Genomic DNA, 21617 nt, shown 5'->3' with positions numbered 1-21617 from the left:
ACTAATGGTGTCCTGCTCTGGCAACTCCCAGCATGGAACTTCATCAAATACTGTCGGATGGCCACAAGGAAATATTTAAGACTTTACATAGTAAGGTGAATAGCAAGAACTGAGGTATAGAGAATTTTCTAAAGAAATTAACAGGTCCATCTACATGGAGTAAGGGCCATAGAACTGCGGATTTACTATCAGCAATAATTATTGGCTCTCATTAAGGGGCAGCTGTTTAGAGAAGGTTGCTTTCAAGAATAGTGGACTGTTTGTCGGATGCACTGACAAAATTTGGGAGTTGGTAGAGGGGACAAGGTTGAGCATTTTTTGAGAGGCCATAAATGCCTAGAAGCATCTGATTTTTACAAGTGATACGATACTAAATTGATGACCACCTCTGCATACTGCAATTGACAGCTGGGACATATTGGGCAGTTTGTATAGCATGTAAACAAACATGATATACAATCCTTTTCCATTAATGGACAAAATTATTGTGATTAGGTTATATAAATTGTAGAAATGCAGCTCCATCTGATCAGAAAACACATTTTATGCTGACATATTGAGCTTTTCCATTTCCAATCACTACTTCATGTAAAAGTCTAAACATGTTCCAACAGGTTCACCTAATATTTCTTGTCAGTTCTGATTATATCTCCACACTTGGGATTTGCGTATTTAGGAAATTGTGTCTGTTGTTAGTACTTCACACACAGTTCTTTCCTAAGTTTCAAGCACACAAAGAATGTCACATGACCACACATATTAATCCAAGCCTTATAATAAAGATGAATGAAAGGCCTGACAGCTGAGGTCACTTGTAAAATTGGAGATTGGCGAAAAGTTTTTGTGGCAAATACATTGGTTTAAGAGAATGAAAGAAGGGCCAAGATAAATATGGTGCCATATTTCTGTGATTGAAGGTTTTCACAGTGATTATGGTATTCAATATACAGTTAACTCTTGATTATCCATGCTATTCTCTTGCCAGTACCTCAAAAATTTAATAAAATTGAAATCATCAAGATAATTAAATATTTTGAAACTTCAATATCCTTTTTTTAAACCACAGTAAAAGATTTTCTTTCCAACAGACCTAAAACAGCCTGTAGAAACGTACAAAAATCTGTTAACATGGACATCAAATACATTCACGAAGTAAAGTCTGACACCAAAGAGTATACTTACTTTAAAAATACAAGTTTGAAATATCAGGGCTTCATTAAAAATTTTAGTTTTACAAAACCAAGAGTTGTAAATAGCATTTAATGTTTAAATGTTTTTCTACTACATGTAGTTTACCATTATAATTCCCTTGCATTCCTTAGCCCTAAGAATTATGTACTACCCTCTAAGGAGAGCAAATACATAAATTTACTATGCAATAAATTAGATATCAACAATATAACCTGCATTATTTTAATTGGTATCATATGATGAATATGAATTCGTATCAGCGAATCTTTTAAAATTCAACATTTGCCAGCCACTTGTTTTTTCCTGGCTAGGTGATTGGTTTAGCTTTCTAAAGACAATATGTTCTGCTGTTCACCTTATGATAGTTTTTTGTGCTTTTGAATCGATAATTCTAGCATTATAAAATGGCTGAAAAATGGAAAAAATCCACTTTCCATATATGTATATCCATTTATATCACGGCCATATTTTCTGCATATTTTGGCTATCCATTTAATGATAAATTGATAATGTTTTCCAAGAATGGATAATTATGCATTTACTGTATATTTTTTCAGGATTTCCCATGGCACATTGAATATATTTTGTAAAGACTCTGACATTTCATTCTATCTACTGAGAAAATCATAAGGAGCTGACTGAAATATTTGCTTTATTAGATGCCCTTATTTTGCACAAGATGCTCTTTAATGAGGTTTTTAAAATAATATTCGGCTATATTAGCCTCATCTGATCCATAAAGCAATCCAGATAGTCACATAACCATCAGCTGTTAACATGAAAGATTGTTGACATCTAGCAGAACACTAAATTATTCATCCCAGAAAAATATACAATTGCATGACAAATAAAAATAAGTTTTCAGTAAGATCCTTAAGATTTTCTCAGGACACAGAACAAAACATTGAGACTTTTGGAAATACGTTCAATATGCAGCAGGATCTCTCAAAAAATGATAGAGTCAAAATTAGGACCTATTTGTTTACTTTTAAAAAAGGACCATAATGTATTTATCATATGATAGATAGTAGAGGGTAGAATAGGCATAAAAAATGTATGGGCGGGTAAAGGATAACAGCGGATAAAACGGAGGTAGGCAGAAAGTTAGTTGTGTTGATGAACAGTTTATTGCAATGCAGGTTTCAAGAGTATTTATTTAATGTTGAGTTAAGAGTGGCTTAGAAAGGTAGCAGAGCTTAGGTACTGGATCCACCAAAAGTCTACCTTGACCTAGACTACACTTAATTAAAAATATGATTGAGAAATTAATGCACTTGAAAAAGAAATGAAGCCTGGGAAGGATCAGAAGTTAACCAAAAATCCTCCAGTACAAGATTCAAGCATAGTCCTTTGGCAAGGGAAGTGAACACCCTGTTCACATTTCAATTTGATTTTACCACTGCATGTTTGAAGGCAGAAGTGTGTCAAGGCACATGCAAGAACAGACACCTACTGGCAACACAGATGGGGGACTCCCACACAGCTATTTGTAAAAATTCATGAGCAATATCATGCAAGTGTAGGGAGCTTATCAACCCATATGTTGCACCAAATCATTTAGTGCTCAAAGTATATAGTCCAGAATAAGGTCCTTCCCCAAAAAATGATTATCTGAGTTCATTTAGCAAATTGTGAATTTCGCCAGCATAGCATCCTAACATTTTTCATTAGTATACATGGACGAATACCCATGTAAGTCATGGCATAACCAGGCTCATCCTAAGTTAATAAGAAGAGATATAGTAACTACAGATATAACACTAAAAAACTATTACCATTTTCATTCTGAGAACATAGAAAACGAGCCAAGCCAAGCCCCATGCACATTCCTTAGTCTTTCAACATAACTGTGTTATACCACTGATTGTGAGACAAGCCTAAAAAGTTAGAAATTCCAAATGATCTGATTATTTGGCTTAAGTGTGTCCTGGAAGTTATATGTGAAACAAAAAGATTTCTTATCTATGGTGCAATTAACTTTTTAAAGCATGGGACATTAATATGCAAGTGCAAAGGAGCTTGGGAACTGGCAGAAATGGTGACATAAGAATAAATTGACACAATCAATTGAAATATGTAAAATATTTCAAGTGTTCACAACTCACCTGATGTGTGGAATGCTGATCAAAAAGTATCAAAGTCTTGCACTGAAATCTTTGCCCACATTACTCAAATGTTCTCAAAATTTAAAAAGGCATTTCAATTTCACTGATTTTTCTATTAATTAAAAAAAAATATTCTTTCCTTTGATAAATAAAAATCTTTAATGATGATTTAAAAAAATTAGACCAATTAAATTTTAAAGTTCCTATCAGAGGCAAAGCCCGGTGTTGTACATTTATGTTAAAAACATCCCGAAATTTCATAAGTATTACTTTAGAGTCACTGTGAAATTTTAAGAGAGAGATTTCACTCATGCTCCTCCTCATTGGATTACATACTTTGAAATCTGCTTTGTTAATCAGATGTAATCCTGGCTATATGCTTACAAAGGCTCATAATGAGATTGAGAGAAACACCAACAAACATTTTTACAATCTTCAAATCCATGGCATCTAAACCAAAAGAATGACCACATGCACAAATTAGGTTGGCAACAAATGATCTAACACCTACCTGAAAGGAAGTTTGAAACTGTTGCTGAGGCTGGTCAGACTTGAAGCAACACTTGCTGAGGGTGGTGGTGGAGAGGTAATGGATGCATCGACAGGCATTGTGGATGACCTCTGTATTACTTTTTTCTTTCCACTCTGCCTCTCTAATTCCTCTAAGCCAGACTCCCCTTCCGATTCCTCCGCAACTTCATCTATCAAATCTTCTTGAGACCTACTCACTCTCGGAACATGCCGAGAGGGCAAAGAAGAATGAGACCACTGCCTTCCACTGTTTGCCTCACCATCAACTTCCAACGTCTCATCGAGAGAGCCAGCCACTTTCTCAATTTCTTCCTCTGACTCCCAGCCCTTCTTACGGGGAGTGTCACCAAATAATAGGGGACCTCCCGACCCCATCCCTACACCTTCCCAGTCAAGTGACTGAAGTCTTCCTGAGCCACAAGATGGACTACGGGAGGAACGGAGCTCCGAAGGCTCCCTTTCATCTTCCACCACCTCCCCACTCCTCTCCTCCCTCATTGCATCAGGACTACCTGCAAAGGCACCAAGTGGATCATTTTCAGTCACAACCATTCTAGCGGGGCTATGGGGCGACTTTCTAATGGGAATACTGGGAGAACGAGGCGGAGCTCTTCCTGGTGATGTTGGGGAGATTGACAAGGAAGATGGTGGGGAGGGAGCCTCGGTGGAAGCTGGAGCAGAAGGATTGGCTGCACAAGAATTTGACAGAGCAGAGCTGTCCGATCCCCTTCGTCCCATCCTAGCCTCTGCCTTCTCCCGCACGTCAGTGCTCAGCCGATTAACCTTAGCCCCAAAGGTTGTGAATAACCTCCCAGTTCTTTCGACCATCATCTTTGACGTGAAGCCACTGTAACCTTCTGTGGTACTGTCTTTGCTAGCTAAAGAATCTCTGCTCCCTGCATTCATTCCCCTATCAACAATATCACTCTCCAATCTTATGGTACTACTCTCTTCTGGCACTGTAGTCACACTGTCTTCACCATCGCCTTCCTCATCACTGACCGTGTGTAATTGATGCAAATGCTCACCTCCTCTTCCCCTTCCTTTATGAGGTCCAGGGCCAGTCTTTTGTAAGTGATTCATCAGTAGTTTACGTCTGGCATAGGAACCACCATCTCCAAAATGGTGGTGGTGTACTGGACCATTTTTGCTGACACTTACATTTTCCTTGTCACTGTCAAGTTTCAACTGATTAAGCTTTTCCAGAATTTGAGCATCATTTGCGAAGCTTTCCGACCTGAAAAATTAATAAGAATAACATTCATATTTAGCTTGAAAATTTATCACAAACTATGATTGCAAGCATCGCAGGAAGTATATAGAAAAACACTGAAATGTTTATCTGAAATGAATTACAGGAATTTCCTTATCTAAAAAGTTGAAATTTGGGTACATATTGGAATTATTAAAAAAAGAAAAAAAGTACTAAAAAGCTATAATTAAAAGTTAAACATAGTGAGCAGCTCTCGTTTGATAAAATTGAGTTATTAAATTTGACATATTTATTAATGATATATGAGTTCTTATGTGAGTATTACAATGGTGTGATAGGTATCCTCACTTCTAACGAAGGTAAGGCCACTTATTTAGTATCCTGGAATGTGAATTTTGGCATCATTTGCCCCAATTATTTAAGAGATTCAATCATTTGGGTCAAAAAGTAAGAAAATTTAGAACTTGTAAGGCAAATTTGATTTTTACCGGGTAGAAAATATACACCTTAATACAACCACAGGCAAGAGCAACTGTGTCTGCCAGGGAATTGCATGACAGAAGGAGAAAAACCTTTTCCATGGCTTCAAAAATGAAAATTTTATATTAGTAAGACCATGTGTTACAGCTTCAACAAAACCCAAATACTGCACATTGAAATCAGGATACAAAAAGCCTGTGATGTAAAATATTTGTTATTGTCAAGGCTATGGAGCTTGTTTGGTCACTAAGGAAGTCATAAGTTTTTAGACTATATTGAACAAGAATGAAACTGTGGTTTTTATTGAAATTTTTTAGCATGAAGAATATGAATCCCATTTCTATACACACCTTAGGAGACGCAGACAATCACCAGGGTTAGATGGAGAAGGTCCTTCAGGACTGTTTGGCAGGGCATGAGATGAGAAAGGAGGCCTACTACCATCTGCACAACCAGGACCACCAGCGCTCATGTGCCTCAGCTTCCCCCGTTGTGATGAAGAGAAGTCCATTGCTCCACTACTTTGATGGCGTCTCCGTGGTCTCATATGGTGAGTGAAGTGAGGGGCAGTGGGTGCTGATGGTGATGGTGGAGGTGCACCACTATGGTACTCCTTACAATCCCCTTCACCATCTGAGTGAGATGTTCGACATTGGTCACCTTCCAGGATGACATCATCAATTTGAGATGTACCATCTCCTGTTCCCACTAACGGAACTGGTCCATCATACAGGCCCGTCATGAGCAGTCCTGCACTACTGTCATCTGAAAAAAATGCTCTTTCAATAAGAATAACTAAAGAATAATAGGGTAAGACATTTGGGAAAATGAGATCAAATTACATGAGCTGTCTGGATGATTCAGAACACATTTTCAGTTTACAACAAAATTATTATTCATGAAAGCAGTTAATATGCACTTATGTTCCAAAATAATGGCTAAAAATCACTCCTGGGCCTAATATGTAAAGGTAAGACCCTTTACAAGTTATCCGCAATCCTCAGTTCTGTCGGCTAATTTTAATCCAGACAGCCAATACTAACTAGCTCTATTCTAAAATGTAATTACTCACTTAAACAAAGTCATTTTTGGTGCTGTTAATATTATTACCTGTGGATGGGCAGAGTAACAAATGAAGAGGCACTTCATTTAAAAAAGCACTAATTTTTCACAGACAGTAAATATTTTTTTTCAGTAAATTTTCTTCTGATATATGAAAGTATCTTACACACCTGTTTATCTTAAATGAAATCAAACAGGGTAGTCAAGCTTCAAAATTAAAATATATATATGCTAAGCAACACCTGGTGCATTCTTTTGATTGCATATTATTTGTTGGTTTGAAAAATAGTAATAACACTATTCCCTATTAGTGAGATATTTTGAATATGGTTCATACATTTTATTCTTATGCATACCACCATAAGAAGTGAACTTCTCCAATTATGCCTCAATCTGATGGGAATTACCCAATTTTGCATATATAATACACAACCTGAGCATTGTCCAGATTTCTTTCAGAACACTTCAGTGATGACCTCAGCATACTGCTTCAAATAAAATAAAAGATAAATGTACAATGTCATCACATTATCCTATCACCATATTATTATATGTTATGAGGTTTTTGAGAATGAGGAGAGTTAAGTTTAATGTTTCAATTGAAGAGCAAACACTGGAGTAAGAAGAACAGTTTACCTATCTTGGATATGTTTTGGACCAAGATGGTCAACGTAATGCGGATATCATAAGAAGAGTTGCATCAGGCAAAGAAGCTTTCATAAGGTGAAAGTTGAAAACAGGGATGCTGTGTAAGGATGTTAAGAAAAGATTAATGAAAACTTTGATGTGGAGTTGTTTTGTATGGGGAGGAAACTTGGTCATTGAAGCAAGATGATAGGCATTGATTAGGTGCTTTTGAAGTGTGGGTGTGACGGAGGATGGAAAAAGTAAACTGGACAGAAAGGCTGATAAACAAAGAGGTACTAGGCATGGGGGAGGGGTGATTGTTAGGAGAAAACAAAGGAAGCAGGAAAGATGGGTGCAGAGCATTTTGATTGTTAATGGGATGTAGAAGACTTGTGATCAGAGGAGAATGTCAGGCAAATGAGGAAGGGGTAGTAATAGAATTGGCATGGGGGCCAAATGAAGCTAAGTAGAATGTACACAGATATTTAGAGGGATTTGTTTAAATGTGGAGTCAGGTTGTGTTTTGGACTAGGCTAAGAAAAGTAGCGATGCTAATTTCATGTCCATTCAAAATCTATCTTAAAAAGTAGACCTCAAAATAATAATTAAACACTAAAGATTATATTTCATATCAAACATAATAATGAGCTTGGAGCTGTGTCAAGGAGTTACAATACTAAATTACACTTGATTTTCTTGCAATTTTTTGATTTGGAGCAATTTTGTGTTCTTTGTGGGCAACACAAAATTATCTTGCAGGTACCATGAGGTACATGAACAATAAAACTGGATTCAACAATCACACAAAGGAATTTCAGCAGCAATGTTACTGGGAGAAACTAGTGCCCACAGTTCCATGTCATTTTGGGGAGCAATGGTTTAACAGTTTCAGGGAGACAGGGTGCAAAAATAAGGGAGAGTTAGTACAAAACAGCCAGCATACCAGTTCAAGCCATTTATGTTTACCCAAGTATTTGTATTATTTATTAGCTATTTTTATGAATTCAATTAAACTAAATGATAATTCTGAATTCTATAGTTAACAGAGAACAAATTTACTTACAAGATTGTTGAGGTAATGAGGACACTGGGGTAAGAGGAGTTGCTGAGTTCTTAACTATGCTGCCCACTCTTGAACGGAATTTTTCAAAGGCACTTATGTCCACAGGGTCAAGGACTACAGCAGGCTTGTTGCTGCACTGTCCCTCCAATGGTTTGATTAGTTCTGCAAAGAAGTGTCAGTTACTTGGATCAAATTTGAAGGTGCAAAAATAAAAATGATTCAGGGAGATACTTGAAACATTCATTTCATTAAGATTAAAGAATAAACTTTATAGCACCAGAATTCACTTGATAGATGTTACACACATCCATAACATAGGAAGGAACTATATATTTTTCCACTGAATTTTTTTGCATGATACATTTCACTAAGATACTCCTCAGGTACAAAAGTATAACCACATAAGAGCATTTGGGCACATAAACATACAAGGTATAGGGGAAAGGTTGACTTCAAACACATTCATTAAAATTCGTAACAAAGCAGCTAAAAGGTGGGCAGTAGACTGATTGGAGAGATAATCCTATATTGTGGTACAGCACCAATAAAACTTCTAAAGCAAGGCTGTTGTTCCTTCCTATATTTAGATGGTTTGAGGAGTTAAATGTCATCACATAAAATTATGTAAATACAATTTTCCCATCACTTATAACACTGAAAAGGTGGTGATATAATACTAACTTTAGGCAAGGGACATATCACCAAAAGATAATTATAGAAAGTCAAATCTGACAATGAACTAAGGGAACACAAATAACCTTGTTTAGTTTTCAACAAGAATATGCAATATTATTTCAAAACTATTTTACCTATGACACACAGCATCACAATAAGTACATTTCAGATGAAATCCTGCCTCAACTTTTTTAAAACCCTCATGAAAGCAGTTTTATATTCTAACAAAAAATACCACATGCGTTTTGAACATTCCTGCTTGTTCTAAAATACCCATACATTTGAGAGTCATTAATTCTGACGTCAGTGACCAAAGTGCATTCATACAACCAACATTGGGATTAAAGTCACATGAATGCAGATTTCTGTATTCCAATACAATAAGGATGCACCAAGCTTTAGGATTAGGTTACTGGTCAAACATAGGCACCCATTAACCACTTTGGTCAAACCTAGTTACCCATTAATAATCTGCATGGATAATCAAAAAATTGAATAATTCCATTTGACTTCACCTTTATGAATTGAAACAACCAACAGAGTTGAGAGTGATAGCTAAGTATTAATTTTATTTAAACAAAACCCCCACAGAATATACAATAGAACCTCGTTATTTCAAACCCAAATAATTTCAAATTTCACATAATTCAAAGTAAAAAGCACAATTCATAATGATATACGGAAATATGAAAGAGCAAACATTGTGCAATCTGCACAAAGAAAGAGCACTCATCTCTGAATGACAATGAAAGAGAATCTCTCCACAAAACAAGAAGCAGAACAATAGACTTGGCCCACTTCAAGAGAAGCGAGAGGAGCAGAAGAAAAGGATAATAACGTTTCAATTCCTGCTCCATAAAGTCAAGCTATTTTGTGGACCTCAGCCAGATGATGTAAACCTGTGGATTCATACCCATGGATAGGCATTAATTTTCATGTCTTGTTCCCGAAAGAATCACATACTGATTCCATTCTAAATATAGAAAAAATATTAAACTAAAAACTTGCTGGGTTCATTTTAATAATATTAAAATGGAAGAATAAAAATGGCATCAACATTTTTTGGCCAAATACACAATCACAATTAATTCTTTTTCGTGCCCCCTTATTTCCAATGTTTAAGTCTGGCAATTTTTTGGCCCCTTGAATTGTGAAATAATGAGGTTTTAGTTTAATATAAATTGATCAATAAAAAATACAATTTGTTAAGATTCTAGTAACCTTTAAAGCACAGGATAAGGACAAAATATCCACCAGACACACAAGGACAAGGATTAGAAGTCATACATATGTACAACTGAATGACAACTCCAGGGATCATGACAGTAAAATTACACATCATTACAAGGCAAAAGACTGAATGGGTTAGTCCAAAGCTGACTGGCACATTTCTGGAGAAAAAAACATACCAACTTGAGCCATTTGCTGTAATGAAGATGATGAATTAGCTTTTCTGAGACCTTGATGGTCAATACCACTTTCATATTTTTCCTTCTCAAGGTCAAGGTGCTGAAGAGAACCATTCTTAGTGTTTTCATTCATTGAACTGAACCAAAGGTCAGATAGGCTCCCTGATAACAAATTAAATAAAAATATAATGAGCCACTTTTTACTGTCTTTGATGCTGGGGTGGTGAATTTACTTCCTGGTAATGGAATAAAAGTCTCACTTGAGAAAACAAAATAATTTTAATTTAATAACCATTAAAAATATTTTTATACTATAAAAGCAGCCATAAACTGTTGAGCTGTACAACCAGAGATTTTCAAATCTTAGAATATTTCGATTCCCACCTTTTTTGTCACATGAGATCCTGCTAAGCACAGAACAATGCAAAAAACTAATGAACAAAAACAACAGAATAGGAAGATGCAAGATAAAAATTAAATTGGTGCAAAAAGTGAGATACTTTCAAGTCACAAACTTTTCCACTAAGTCTTTAACTTTAATTCTATCGGCCAACCAAATAACCTGATATATATATATATATATATATATATGCAACTTGCTTCATTCTTTTTAACCTGGATTGGTTGGTACTGATCTTTACTTAGAGCCAAAATTATTTATGACCATGGTGTTGGCTTATGAGTTTTTTTTAATTTATAACTTTGGTGTGAACCTCATCTAATTCTTTATTTACTTCACTTTCCTTTAAAATGGATGATAATTACAATTCAAACTATGTAGACAGTAAACCTCATTACTATCTGGAACAAATTACATCAAACTTTAACATAATTATTGAGTCAATAATTTTAATATGACTATCCAAACCAATTTGTTAAATCAGCATCCAATTTCTACATGGAAAGATAATTGTATTCAAAAGAAATTTTATCGGTGTTTAACCATAAAGTTTTTCATATTTACATTTTTGTAAAGAAGAAGTCCATGCCATTATCGTATTTTCCCATCGATAACGTGCACCTAATGTATAACACTCACCCAGAACTTCGTAGTTATCATACATTTGTATAGATAACACATGCCCAGGGCTTCATAGTTATCTTGAACATGTGTATACATGTATGCATAAATATATATATACATATTCCGACTGAAAGGCCGGTCTCCTCACTGATAAGGGTGATAGTTAAACGCCTGTCAGAGTCTAAAACGTTTTTTGCGTTGGCCACCTGATCATCGGTTCGAGCGGCTGTCAGGCATCCAACACGGTGCTTGTCTTCGACAAAAATGATCACCAGGTCACTCAAAAACTCTTGCGTGGCTTAAGGCATCATCCCCATATGACTGTTTAATGACTTCAAGGGTCTCTGATGTGGATTTTCTGACTTTAACGCAATACCTCCCATGGTAGCGTTGTGCGATGGCGCAACGACACCACAAACAATCACATGTCACAAAAATCCACCTCCTGTCTCAACGCATGCCCGGAGGCGACTGAACTAAAGTGCGCCTGAGTGGTGGGGAACCCCTCTACCCAGCCAACCAATCGGACCCCCATACACTGCTCTGTTGAGGCTACAGCGAACCAGTCACGATAGTTATTGTACGGACCCTGTAGGTATGCAATATTTGTATTTTTTCAATTTTCATTACATAACGCACATTGTCATTTTTTCCATTGCTTGAACATTTTTGTACAGATTATGCATTCATTATCAATGGGAAAACACGGTAATTTATGTCGAAGTCACCTTAAATAATCAAAGAGATTTTAAGTACTATATGCAAAAGTAATGTAGGTATTACATAATGATGAGGCATTCACAAACAGAAACCATTATTTGCAATAATAATTTAATATTAGACTGATATGAAATCACTTTAACTACCTTTTTTCGGTCAATAAAATTATAACAAGCAGATTTCATCATGGGCCAATAAATTGCACTACAATGACTATACTCAAATCTTGAATATTTGCTCGTAGAAGGTTATAAGGGATTAAGATTACACCAAGTACAAATCAATAGGAGTTAATAGCTAGGTTTAATTTAAATAATTCTCTCCTCAGTTCATTTTTTTTCTTGGTATGTACAATTGAACTGTGATGAAATTTGATGTTGCAGGTATTCTAGGAACTACACGCACACATTATGCAGGGATTCTAAAGGAACTGGGTAACATAGCATTCAGGTGAAGATGTTTGATTATTGGCTGTTGATTGGAGTCTTGTAGATTCAAATTTAGATTATGACTCTTAACAATCTGCCTCAATAAATTTGAGAATTTCAAAAGCTGAAGGGTTTTACATGAGGAAAACAAAACCTTTAATTTATTAAATCATTGTTAGGACAAATAACTATTGTGGATATGAAAAAAGTAGGCCTCCATTTTCATGAATATATATTTCATCCCAGTTTTCCAGAAGTAATCAAAGCAAAGTTCAAAATAGTGGTGTATTATAATTTCCAGCAATTGATACCATTGGTCTTTTAAACAAATCAACAACATTAGATTCTATTCCTTGTTAACCAAGTTCATCAGAATATATTTTAAAGCATAAAAATTGATCACCTAGACCAGGTGATTGAGTTTTACAAAAAAATTGCTACATTCTAATGCAGATTAGTGGATGACTCCACCAAAGTTACTGTCAAGGTCTCTCCTACAGTTCTTTGAATAATTTTACCATGTTTAACTTTCATGGAAAAATTAGGTAAGCGGTACATAGGTGTCCTTACAGGCCTCAGATGAAGTGCTACATCAACTGAGATGCCTGATTGATGGAAAGCAGTTATATCAATTTACCAGTCTATCTTTATCCAGAAATATTTCTCATGGAACTCTGAAATAGGGAACTGAATATTCCATTTGTTCTGTTTCCTTCCCAGTTTGGCATTAAGAGCAATTTTCCTTAGGGCTGAATATAATCAGGATATATATAATACTAGAAAGGCTGTAAAATAAAGATAAAGGAAGATATTCATCATGCCTCATGCTACCAACCTAAATGCTCACGTACTTTATAAGGGATGTTAATTATGACAGCTAATGGGGCAAAGATGATCCTGTTCACTGGTGTCAACAAAAAAGGAGATTAAAGGGGCTATTTAAGAATACTTCAATATATTTGGTAGTTTTGGGCATAATTTTGTGCAAGAGGAAGTTATCCACAAAAATAAAAGCCATGACATCAGTCATTGACTTTTTACGCTTGCACTCATTCAGTGATATATGAAACAGTTGAAAACTGAAATGGTTTTCAATTTGGTGGATTTGAATTATGGCTGTAAAAAAGGATAAAGAAAAAAAGCACATATTAATTGCCATCAATGTTTGCACACCTGATTGAGCAGCTGCATGATTAGATGAGGCTGAAAGTGTAGGTATCGCAGGCATTGATGCAGGCAATGCCTGAGGAGGGACAGAGTTACTGACTTTGTCATTTGAGAGGCATGAGTTTGAGTTGGGTGGCACCCAATCTTGGGAGTTGACACTGTCCACGGATGTGTGAGAGATGCCATCAGCCTCAGATGATGATGGCCGATCAATTTGGTCGGTGGAGAGGGACAGATGACGACGAGCCTTACGATGTCCCGCTTGGCGAAACAATGCAACCCCAAAAATCACATTCCTGTAATACAACAACAACTATATTACTTGCTCTGCTACAACTTACCATAGTAGAATATAATTTGGAGCCCATATATTTTTTCATCAGTTTAGCACTGAAAATTTTACTCACAAGGTGTACCGAGGTTTTAAAATTACAATGCCTCAAAATTTATATTTTTTACCATATCAGTAAACAGAAAAGGAAAAATTCAACTTTTATGTAAAACTGAGAGTTGGAAAGGTTATATAAAATATACTGATATATTCCAAATTAAATAACCACGGCATCAAAATAATGAATATTAACATCATAATTTTTTCCAACTGGTGTAGTGTCTCTTGCACAGGGAGGGGGATTTTTTTGCATTTATGACATCATCAGATCTGTGGACTTTCAACATTAAGAGTCACTGAAGCATTTGTGTTGTGCGAATGATAAAAATGTAATATTAGTTCATAGGGCAGTTCATTTGGGAAGTTATGGACCATCCAGGTTACGGACACACCCCTAATATTCATACCAATTTTATTACTTGCCTTGAGTATCAATTTACCATGCAAGAGGTTGGATGATGACAATGACAAATTTTACAATACTTGACAATATTTTTTGGCTTAAAGCACACATACCATCAGCACATTACAGGTAACCCCTGTGTTGGATAATGATTGTCATAATGGGGGAGATATGAGTCAAATAACGCTATGGAATTCAACGGAAATGTTCCTTGTTACCACACAGATTTTGTAATTTTGTATCATCATTAGTAAACATGAGGAAATTGATCAGACTAGAATGAAGAAGGCAAGGGGGAAGAAAAAGATTTTATTTAACAATAGGTTATGAGAATTGGTTAGATTAATATGTTGCAGGAGGAGATGAAAGTGGGCATGGAGAAGGTCAAGGATCACTGCAGAAGAAATGGGCAAGGAAAAGAGGAGAAGGCTTTGGAATGCAGAACATTAGAGATACAAAATATCATTATGCAGGAAAGAATTATTTGCTGTACTCTAATTTTTCACTGTTTGCATAGGTGCAGTCTAAGTCCTTTGTCCTGGCATTTGGAGTTCAAATGGCTCAAAATTGATGACCCAATTGTTTCTCTTCAATTAGGAGCTTTGAGTTATCCTTAGAATTCCATCTCTCTTGTTCAGCCATTTCAAGGAGGAACATTCAAGCATAAGTGTGCCATCCCCAGGTATTACCCTGTATTGTACCACCTGGTGACTTTTCCTGAATGCAGTAACTTCCTCGCATCAGTTTCAGACATACCTTAGTTTATTCCAGAGTAGTTGGCTTGAATTGGTCATGTCTGAGGGCCAAGCAGCTTCAAGTACAGCACGGTTATAAAATCCATAGGTGAGCGCATTTGGCTGAATACCATGTCTCTTCATTTCAAATAAAAGTTTCACAGCCAATACAGGATGACTATATACACCACATAGCTGCATCATTACCCGATAACAAACCTTAGAAAAACAAGAGTAATGGGGTCAATGAAGAACAATAAAAATTGAGTTATCTCAGATGCACAATCACTACTACAGAAATGAAGAAATAAAATGAGTACCTCATCAGTTGGCTGTAGTTTTATTTTTTGTATCTTGACAAGGAGTTCATAAGCTGTACGCAAGCATGATGCTTTTGAAGGTGACAACATTACAAAACTGGGCAGATGGATAAACCATAAGCTGTAAAAATAGAAATTATATGGTGATTTAATTGAGGGAAAAAAGATTCAAATACATATCATAGAGTGAAACCTGTCTACATCGGAATCACAAGGGCCATGATCTATATCTGTACATGCAGTTTTCCTTCTTAGGCAGGTTAAAACAATGAACATGGAATAATTTAGTTAATTAATAGAATTTGAGTATAATACAGTTTTTTCCATTGGCCCAAGGAGATGAAAAAGTAACACAGTCATAGTATTTGCTACTTTGGTAGTTCTGGGATAACTTGATGTAATCGATTCATATTAAAATGAAAAACTATAAATTTGTGATTCCACAGTATTTTATTTAGATATGAAAAATGCTTCGATATTCCTGAAGATTGCGTTCTCTGTTGAAACCTAGGTTGGATCCATATGGTACTTATTTGAAAAATAAGGCTTGGGGGTAGCCCACCTTACTTTGACCATGGAGGAAGCATGAATTCTGGAGGTGCTTTCTATGCTTACTTTTATGACCCTGATCACTAATCCACTCTGGATGAAAGGCCTTCCCAGCCAAAGGAATTTCTGACCATAAATGGCATTTTATCAGTATGCAAATTTAAAGTCGAACTCAACTACCTATGCATTAGAAATTTCTCTTCTTTCTTTCAAGGAATCCAATTGCCCCAGTGGATACACAAATCCAAAACATATTTCATTTTGACTAAATCTCACAGATTGCCCCATCAAAGGACTTCCTTGGAAAAATATTAGCATTATGCAATTTGATTTCAATCTTTGCACCTTTGAGAGGTTTCCATCACAGATAGATTCTGCCAACCACAGTTTTTACTGTATTCAAAACTTACTCTTTTTAGATAAAATATTAATGAACTATGCTCTAATCAAACTAGTCAATTACAACTGTGCCACTTAGTGTTGGTTTGCATTCTAGGAAATAATTCTCAACATTCTGTAATCAAAAATTCTCATCTCCCATTTAGCCTCGACATCAAACACAACCAACATAACATATTTTCAATCCATCAACAATTATAAAGCCTTTAATTAAAAATTTCACCATGAAATTATAACTGATATTTATCAAGATTTGAACAATGAATTCATCCACCTAATCGCTTGTTGGATGCGCTAACCAGTTTACACTACAAGGACATCTTTGTTTAAGGTAATTTTTTCTAAAAGCCATTTTATACAAGGCATTATATTGCCTAAGTCAATCAAAATGACCATTAAGATGACAATAATTCTTCTGGTAATATAGAAATTTTAGGTTTAAGAATGATAATTCAATTTAAAATGGCACATTATTATGAGAAGAGGGTTGCCAGAGAGTAAAACCTGGTGCTTGATGACATGCAATAAGACCTAGGATACTTATTCTCCCTAAAGATCTCATCCTGTGCTCCTTATCTAGGCGATAGTTGGCCAGAAGAATGATTCATCTTTCCTAGTTTTTTTCCAAAAAATAGGGAGATAACTGAAAAAACTGAATTTAAGTCAGATACATATGCATACCCTCTCTTTTTGGGGCAATTCTAGGATAAAAACGAAGCACTGTAAATAACAAGGTGACCACTCATTTTCTAACCTCCAATTCCAGGCTTTTTCCAATTTATCCAAAGAACATGACACATTTTTTCCTAATTATTCTCCAGTGTTTTGGAATCTGATTAGTTACCTACTTTTTGTAATCCATCCATTTTTCTCCGATGCACATGCACTGAATTAATCATATCTAGTCCTTTGGTAGTTTGATGCCATCCAAGGTTTACAAACAGGCAATGTCATATGCCAAACAAGAACTGCCCTAACAACTAAAGAGTCATTTCTCCTTAGGCAAATTCCTAATTCACATTTCAAATTCCTAAATTTTCTTAGCATTTGGTCTTCTCCCAAATAATTTCTAAATTTTTAAAGAAATTTAGCAGTTATTTCCTCATTTTTGCTCGATTTTCTGATCAATTAATCCCAAAGTAGTCTCCCTGAATGAGTTAATGCCACCTTTTCATAATAGTGAGGCTCAAAATTTTGAAAAGTTTCCTAAAATAAATGAACATTTGAAATAGTAGAATTAAATAATTAATTACATTGAGCAACCACTGCTGCCGGCACACAATTTTATACTTAAATATAATTCTACTTGATATGAATATTTTTAATATTAACTGAAATAACAAATAGCATGAAAAACATTTATGAACACCATACAAATATTTCAATGAGAGTCTTGCCTGTAACATGTCCCAAGAAGGCACTTTGCCCACAATTCTGGCGATGGTGCATGTTTTCTTGCCAATTTCTGGGCAGATTTTATCTCATGCTTGGTTCTCCTAGCCAAAGGACTTCCAGGAAATGGAGCACTTAGACGACCCCCCACACTTAAGTAATTCTTCACATCCTTTTGGCTGAACAGCATATTATTAAGAGTAAAATTCTGTAAGCAAATAATATAAATAGTAAGAACATATATTGGATTTTACAAATTTACTTTACATTAATTAAATTAAGTTTTTTATGCTGGCCAGGGTATCGAATAGGATGGTTGGAGGCATTACTTGTGGAAGTGATTCATACTGGAAAAGAAAATAAGTTTGTTCTTCCCGTAAGTTTATAATAAACACGACATAGGTTTTGACTTACAAAGTTATCTCCTGATGATGACTTAGTAAGTAAAAGCCTAGGCTGTGCTTAATGAAAACACATCTGGAAGAACAAAATACTTTCTTTTCCAATTGAGTATACTAATTTCCAGTTTTCACTGTTTACTTAAGTTTCATGCATTAAAATCTATTTTAAAGAATGGATATTTTCTTCCTGGGGAAGAAAATATGCATTCTTATTATTTAGTAGTATTTTTTTATTAGATATTTAATTTTTCAGCACCTTTAACATACATTTACATGTTACGTCAAAAATGCACCACTAACTATAAGAGAGTGTACTAAATATACATCAACTTATGGTAGGTATAATTTGATATGTAATAGCTTGAGCAAAACTTAATTGATTATTTTTCCTGAGCACATTTTTCCTATTAAATTCACTGATTTCTCCAAGCTCTGATTTTCTTTCGTGAAAGTATTTTTTTTAAATTATGTTTAAAGTTAAAGTACTTTCACAATGATTGTCAAGGAAAAGAAATATGATGACACTAGCAGAGTAAGCCTGTTTTAAAAGGTAGATCCCAAGTCAGCAAAATGGGTAATAGGGTGATTTTGTGAGTTGATCCCAATTTAGAAAAGGTAACCACTGTGGCTGACTTGAGAAAGGGGTGCAGGGTCTAATACAGGACAGAAGAGTAGACCCTCAAGGAAATGCGGAAGGAATGTTAAACCCATATATGAGAAGGGTCTATCCTTATAATAGAAAACACCATTTTCAGCTTTTACTACTCCCACCACTTCATAAGAATCTATAAGATATAAACCTTACCCATTCCCCAACCTTACATAATGATTGGCCTTATCATTAAAACATCAAACAGACATCTATTCCAAATACAAAAAGCACATTTAGTTTTAATGAAAATGTTTTTCAACATGATTTTTTTACTGATCACTCCAATTACATGTTTGAACTAGAAACAGTGCACTGGTATGAGAGATGACTTTTCTAATTCTGGTGGTATTAGAATGCATTAAACGTGGAAATGAAACAAATACTTTGGAACTTTAATGAGGTTGACAAAAGCTCAAGCAATTCTGAAGCAACAGTTTCATTGCTGAGCATTTGCAAAATGGGTCCTAAAGGGATGAAATATAATCAAAATTCTCTTTCACAAAAACTACTGAAATGCAACCTTTTGTAAGATTACACCTGAATAACCAACTCCCACCCACTGTAATGAAACAGTAAACCCACCTCAAAACCCTTACTTAATTTAAGGACATTTATGAGATGTATGAGCAAGTGGCCAAGCAAGGATTTCTCTAGTTGGTACCCCTTCCAATCACTTGCCCTGGCCCCCCCTCTATCGATTTCCTTTCCTTCTACTCCTTCCATGGAGATCAGGATGGTGCAGAGGCTAACATAATGGCTTCCCAACCAAAGGGCCTGGGTTTGAATCCCAGAGGCGGCAGATATTTTTCAATGGTACACCAATCCCTACTTGAGGTGCTTTGTGGAGGGCACTTAGAGTGAGTAGGCCATCTGTCGGATGGGACATTAAGCTGCGGACCCTTGGCACCTTTTGTTAAGAGCAGGCTAATGCGAACACCGGGTTTCTCTCCACCCTTTCATTCTTCCCTATCCATCCCTAATAGCACAAATTACCTCAGCTATTGCTAAAAAAAGCTACCCTAAAATTACTACTACTACTCCTTCCACACCTGCTTCACCTACATTTCCTATTCCCTCATGGGTCTCAGAACCATGATCTTTGGCTTTGTCTCTACTCATAATTCTCAACCTATAACTGAGAAAATGAAAATTCTACTCCATAAGGTTTGGAATTGGTGCAGAGATTAATTTTCTCACATCAACACTAAACGAGAGTGTAAGTAAATCATAAAAATATATTTTACAATGATACAAGAAGAGCATTTTCATCATAAGAAATTTTCTCAATATTCACCATCTACTCTCATTCTATTGCTCTACAAAAGCAGTTAATGCAGTCTATTATCAGAGACTTGGATAAATTTAAACCTCTCAGCAAATGTCAATAGAACAATTAAAACAAAATATTAAACATCTGTTAGATGAAGTAATGAATATTTAATAAATAGTTATTGGAAAAGGTACAATTCACACAATTTTTAATCCATACATTTAATTAGGCATTTGATTGAAAAAAATCAATCACATTATGCATGAAATTTGAGTTATCACCAAATAAATTTGAAACCTCATTGTCCAATAATTTTCTGATTGCCACTTTCCAAGATGGCACGGATAATTGTAAATGTACAAATAAAGAATGATATATGTCACTGACCACAGTTCATTACTTTTCAATGTTCTAATAAACAAATCCATTCACATACAAAGGCGCATAAGCATATTTAAAAAATAAATAGTATAATTGTCATAAATGTTTCACCCCTTTGTATTTCCTACTTACTAATTTCATTACCCAGCTGGATGCTACTACTGCCTATGATAAACATTAAGATACAAAATGATGGCAGGCATTAAAAGTTAACAAGTATTTAAAATGCAATGGAATGCTAACAAGAGGCACCACTGAAAAGTGAATGTCATTTTTTAAAGATAAAAACTTGATTCTGGTTTAAACAATATAAATTTGAAATATTCATAACAAATCACATGTAAGCTACACACTAAAAATAACGAGGCAAATATAACAAATAATTCTTCCGTTTTTCAAAGTGTCTTCTAATTTTTCAATGATATAATATATACAGAGGCAATGATTTTCATTAGAAAGGAATTACCCCGACAGATAAAAATGGAAGAAAATAAGTATGAAAAGAAATTTAACAGGACTTGAAAATCCCATCTTTGGGATTGATAATACCTCATAGGAATATTTTTCTCCAGGTGGCAGGCCATGTGGTTCTGGTGGCATAATAAAGACAGTTCTTTCACTTTGATGTGACTCATCAAGCTCAAGTAAACGTGAATCTGCATCATCACTATCGACCTAAATAAGGAATATTTTTTAGTTCCTTAGGATAACTTTATATAAAAACAGTTCAGTACAAGTACAGTACAAGAGATGAAAATTTATGGCACTAATTGACAAGTTACACTTAACTACCATTATCTACTGTTATGAGTTCCATGAGACTAGGGACAATAAAAATCACAGATAACACAAGAAAAATAATGTTGTCATTGGAAGACCATGCAAAGAAAAATTGATTGAAATATTAAAGAGCCTCTCATCATCAACGCTGAAGGAAAAAAAAATATCTGATAAGTTCTGGTTCAGGAAAATATCTGACTGAGAAGCCTATACTTAATTTATACTGAACTGAATAAATTTTCAGCTAATA

The 21617-nt window shown here is 35.2% G+C and overlaps 1 protein-coding gene across 4 annotated transcripts in view; it reads right to left on the bottom strand.

Moving 5' to 3' along the window:
* The window catches only part of Crag (DENN domain-containing protein Crag), a 71624-nt gene that overhangs the window by 29754 nt on the left and 20253 nt on the right, over nt 1-21617 (bottom strand). For 3 of the 4 annotated variants that reach the window (XM_071593777.1, XM_071593778.1, XM_071593779.1), the window contains exons 15-23: nt 21137-21262; nt 17889-18091; nt 15544-15664; nt 15246-15442; nt 13702-13991; nt 10357-10518; nt 8273-8434; nt 5871-6285; nt 3808-5064 (exon numbers count right to left, since the gene is read on the bottom strand). In XM_071593777.1, coding sequence (XP_071449878.1) covers nt 3808-5064; nt 5871-6285; nt 8273-8434; nt 10357-10518; nt 13702-13991; nt 15246-15442; nt 15544-15664; nt 17889-18091; nt 21137-21262 — 2933 coding nt within the window. The remainder of the gene's footprint in view (nt 1-3807; nt 5065-5870; nt 6286-8272; nt 8435-10356; nt 10519-13701; nt 13992-15245; nt 15443-15543; nt 15665-17888; nt 18092-21136; nt 21263-21617) is intronic. The other variant, XM_071593780.1, reaches the window with a different exon arrangement.

This window comes from Hetaerina americana, unplaced genomic scaffold (assembly GCF_022747635.1).
Source record: "Hetaerina americana unplaced genomic scaffold, ioHetAmer1.1.p SCAF_6, whole genome shotgun sequence".
Taxonomy (NCBI): Eukaryota; Metazoa; Arthropoda; class Insecta; order Odonata; family Calopterygidae; genus Hetaerina; species Hetaerina americana.
This window is presented reverse-complemented; position numbering and strand designations above follow the sequence as displayed.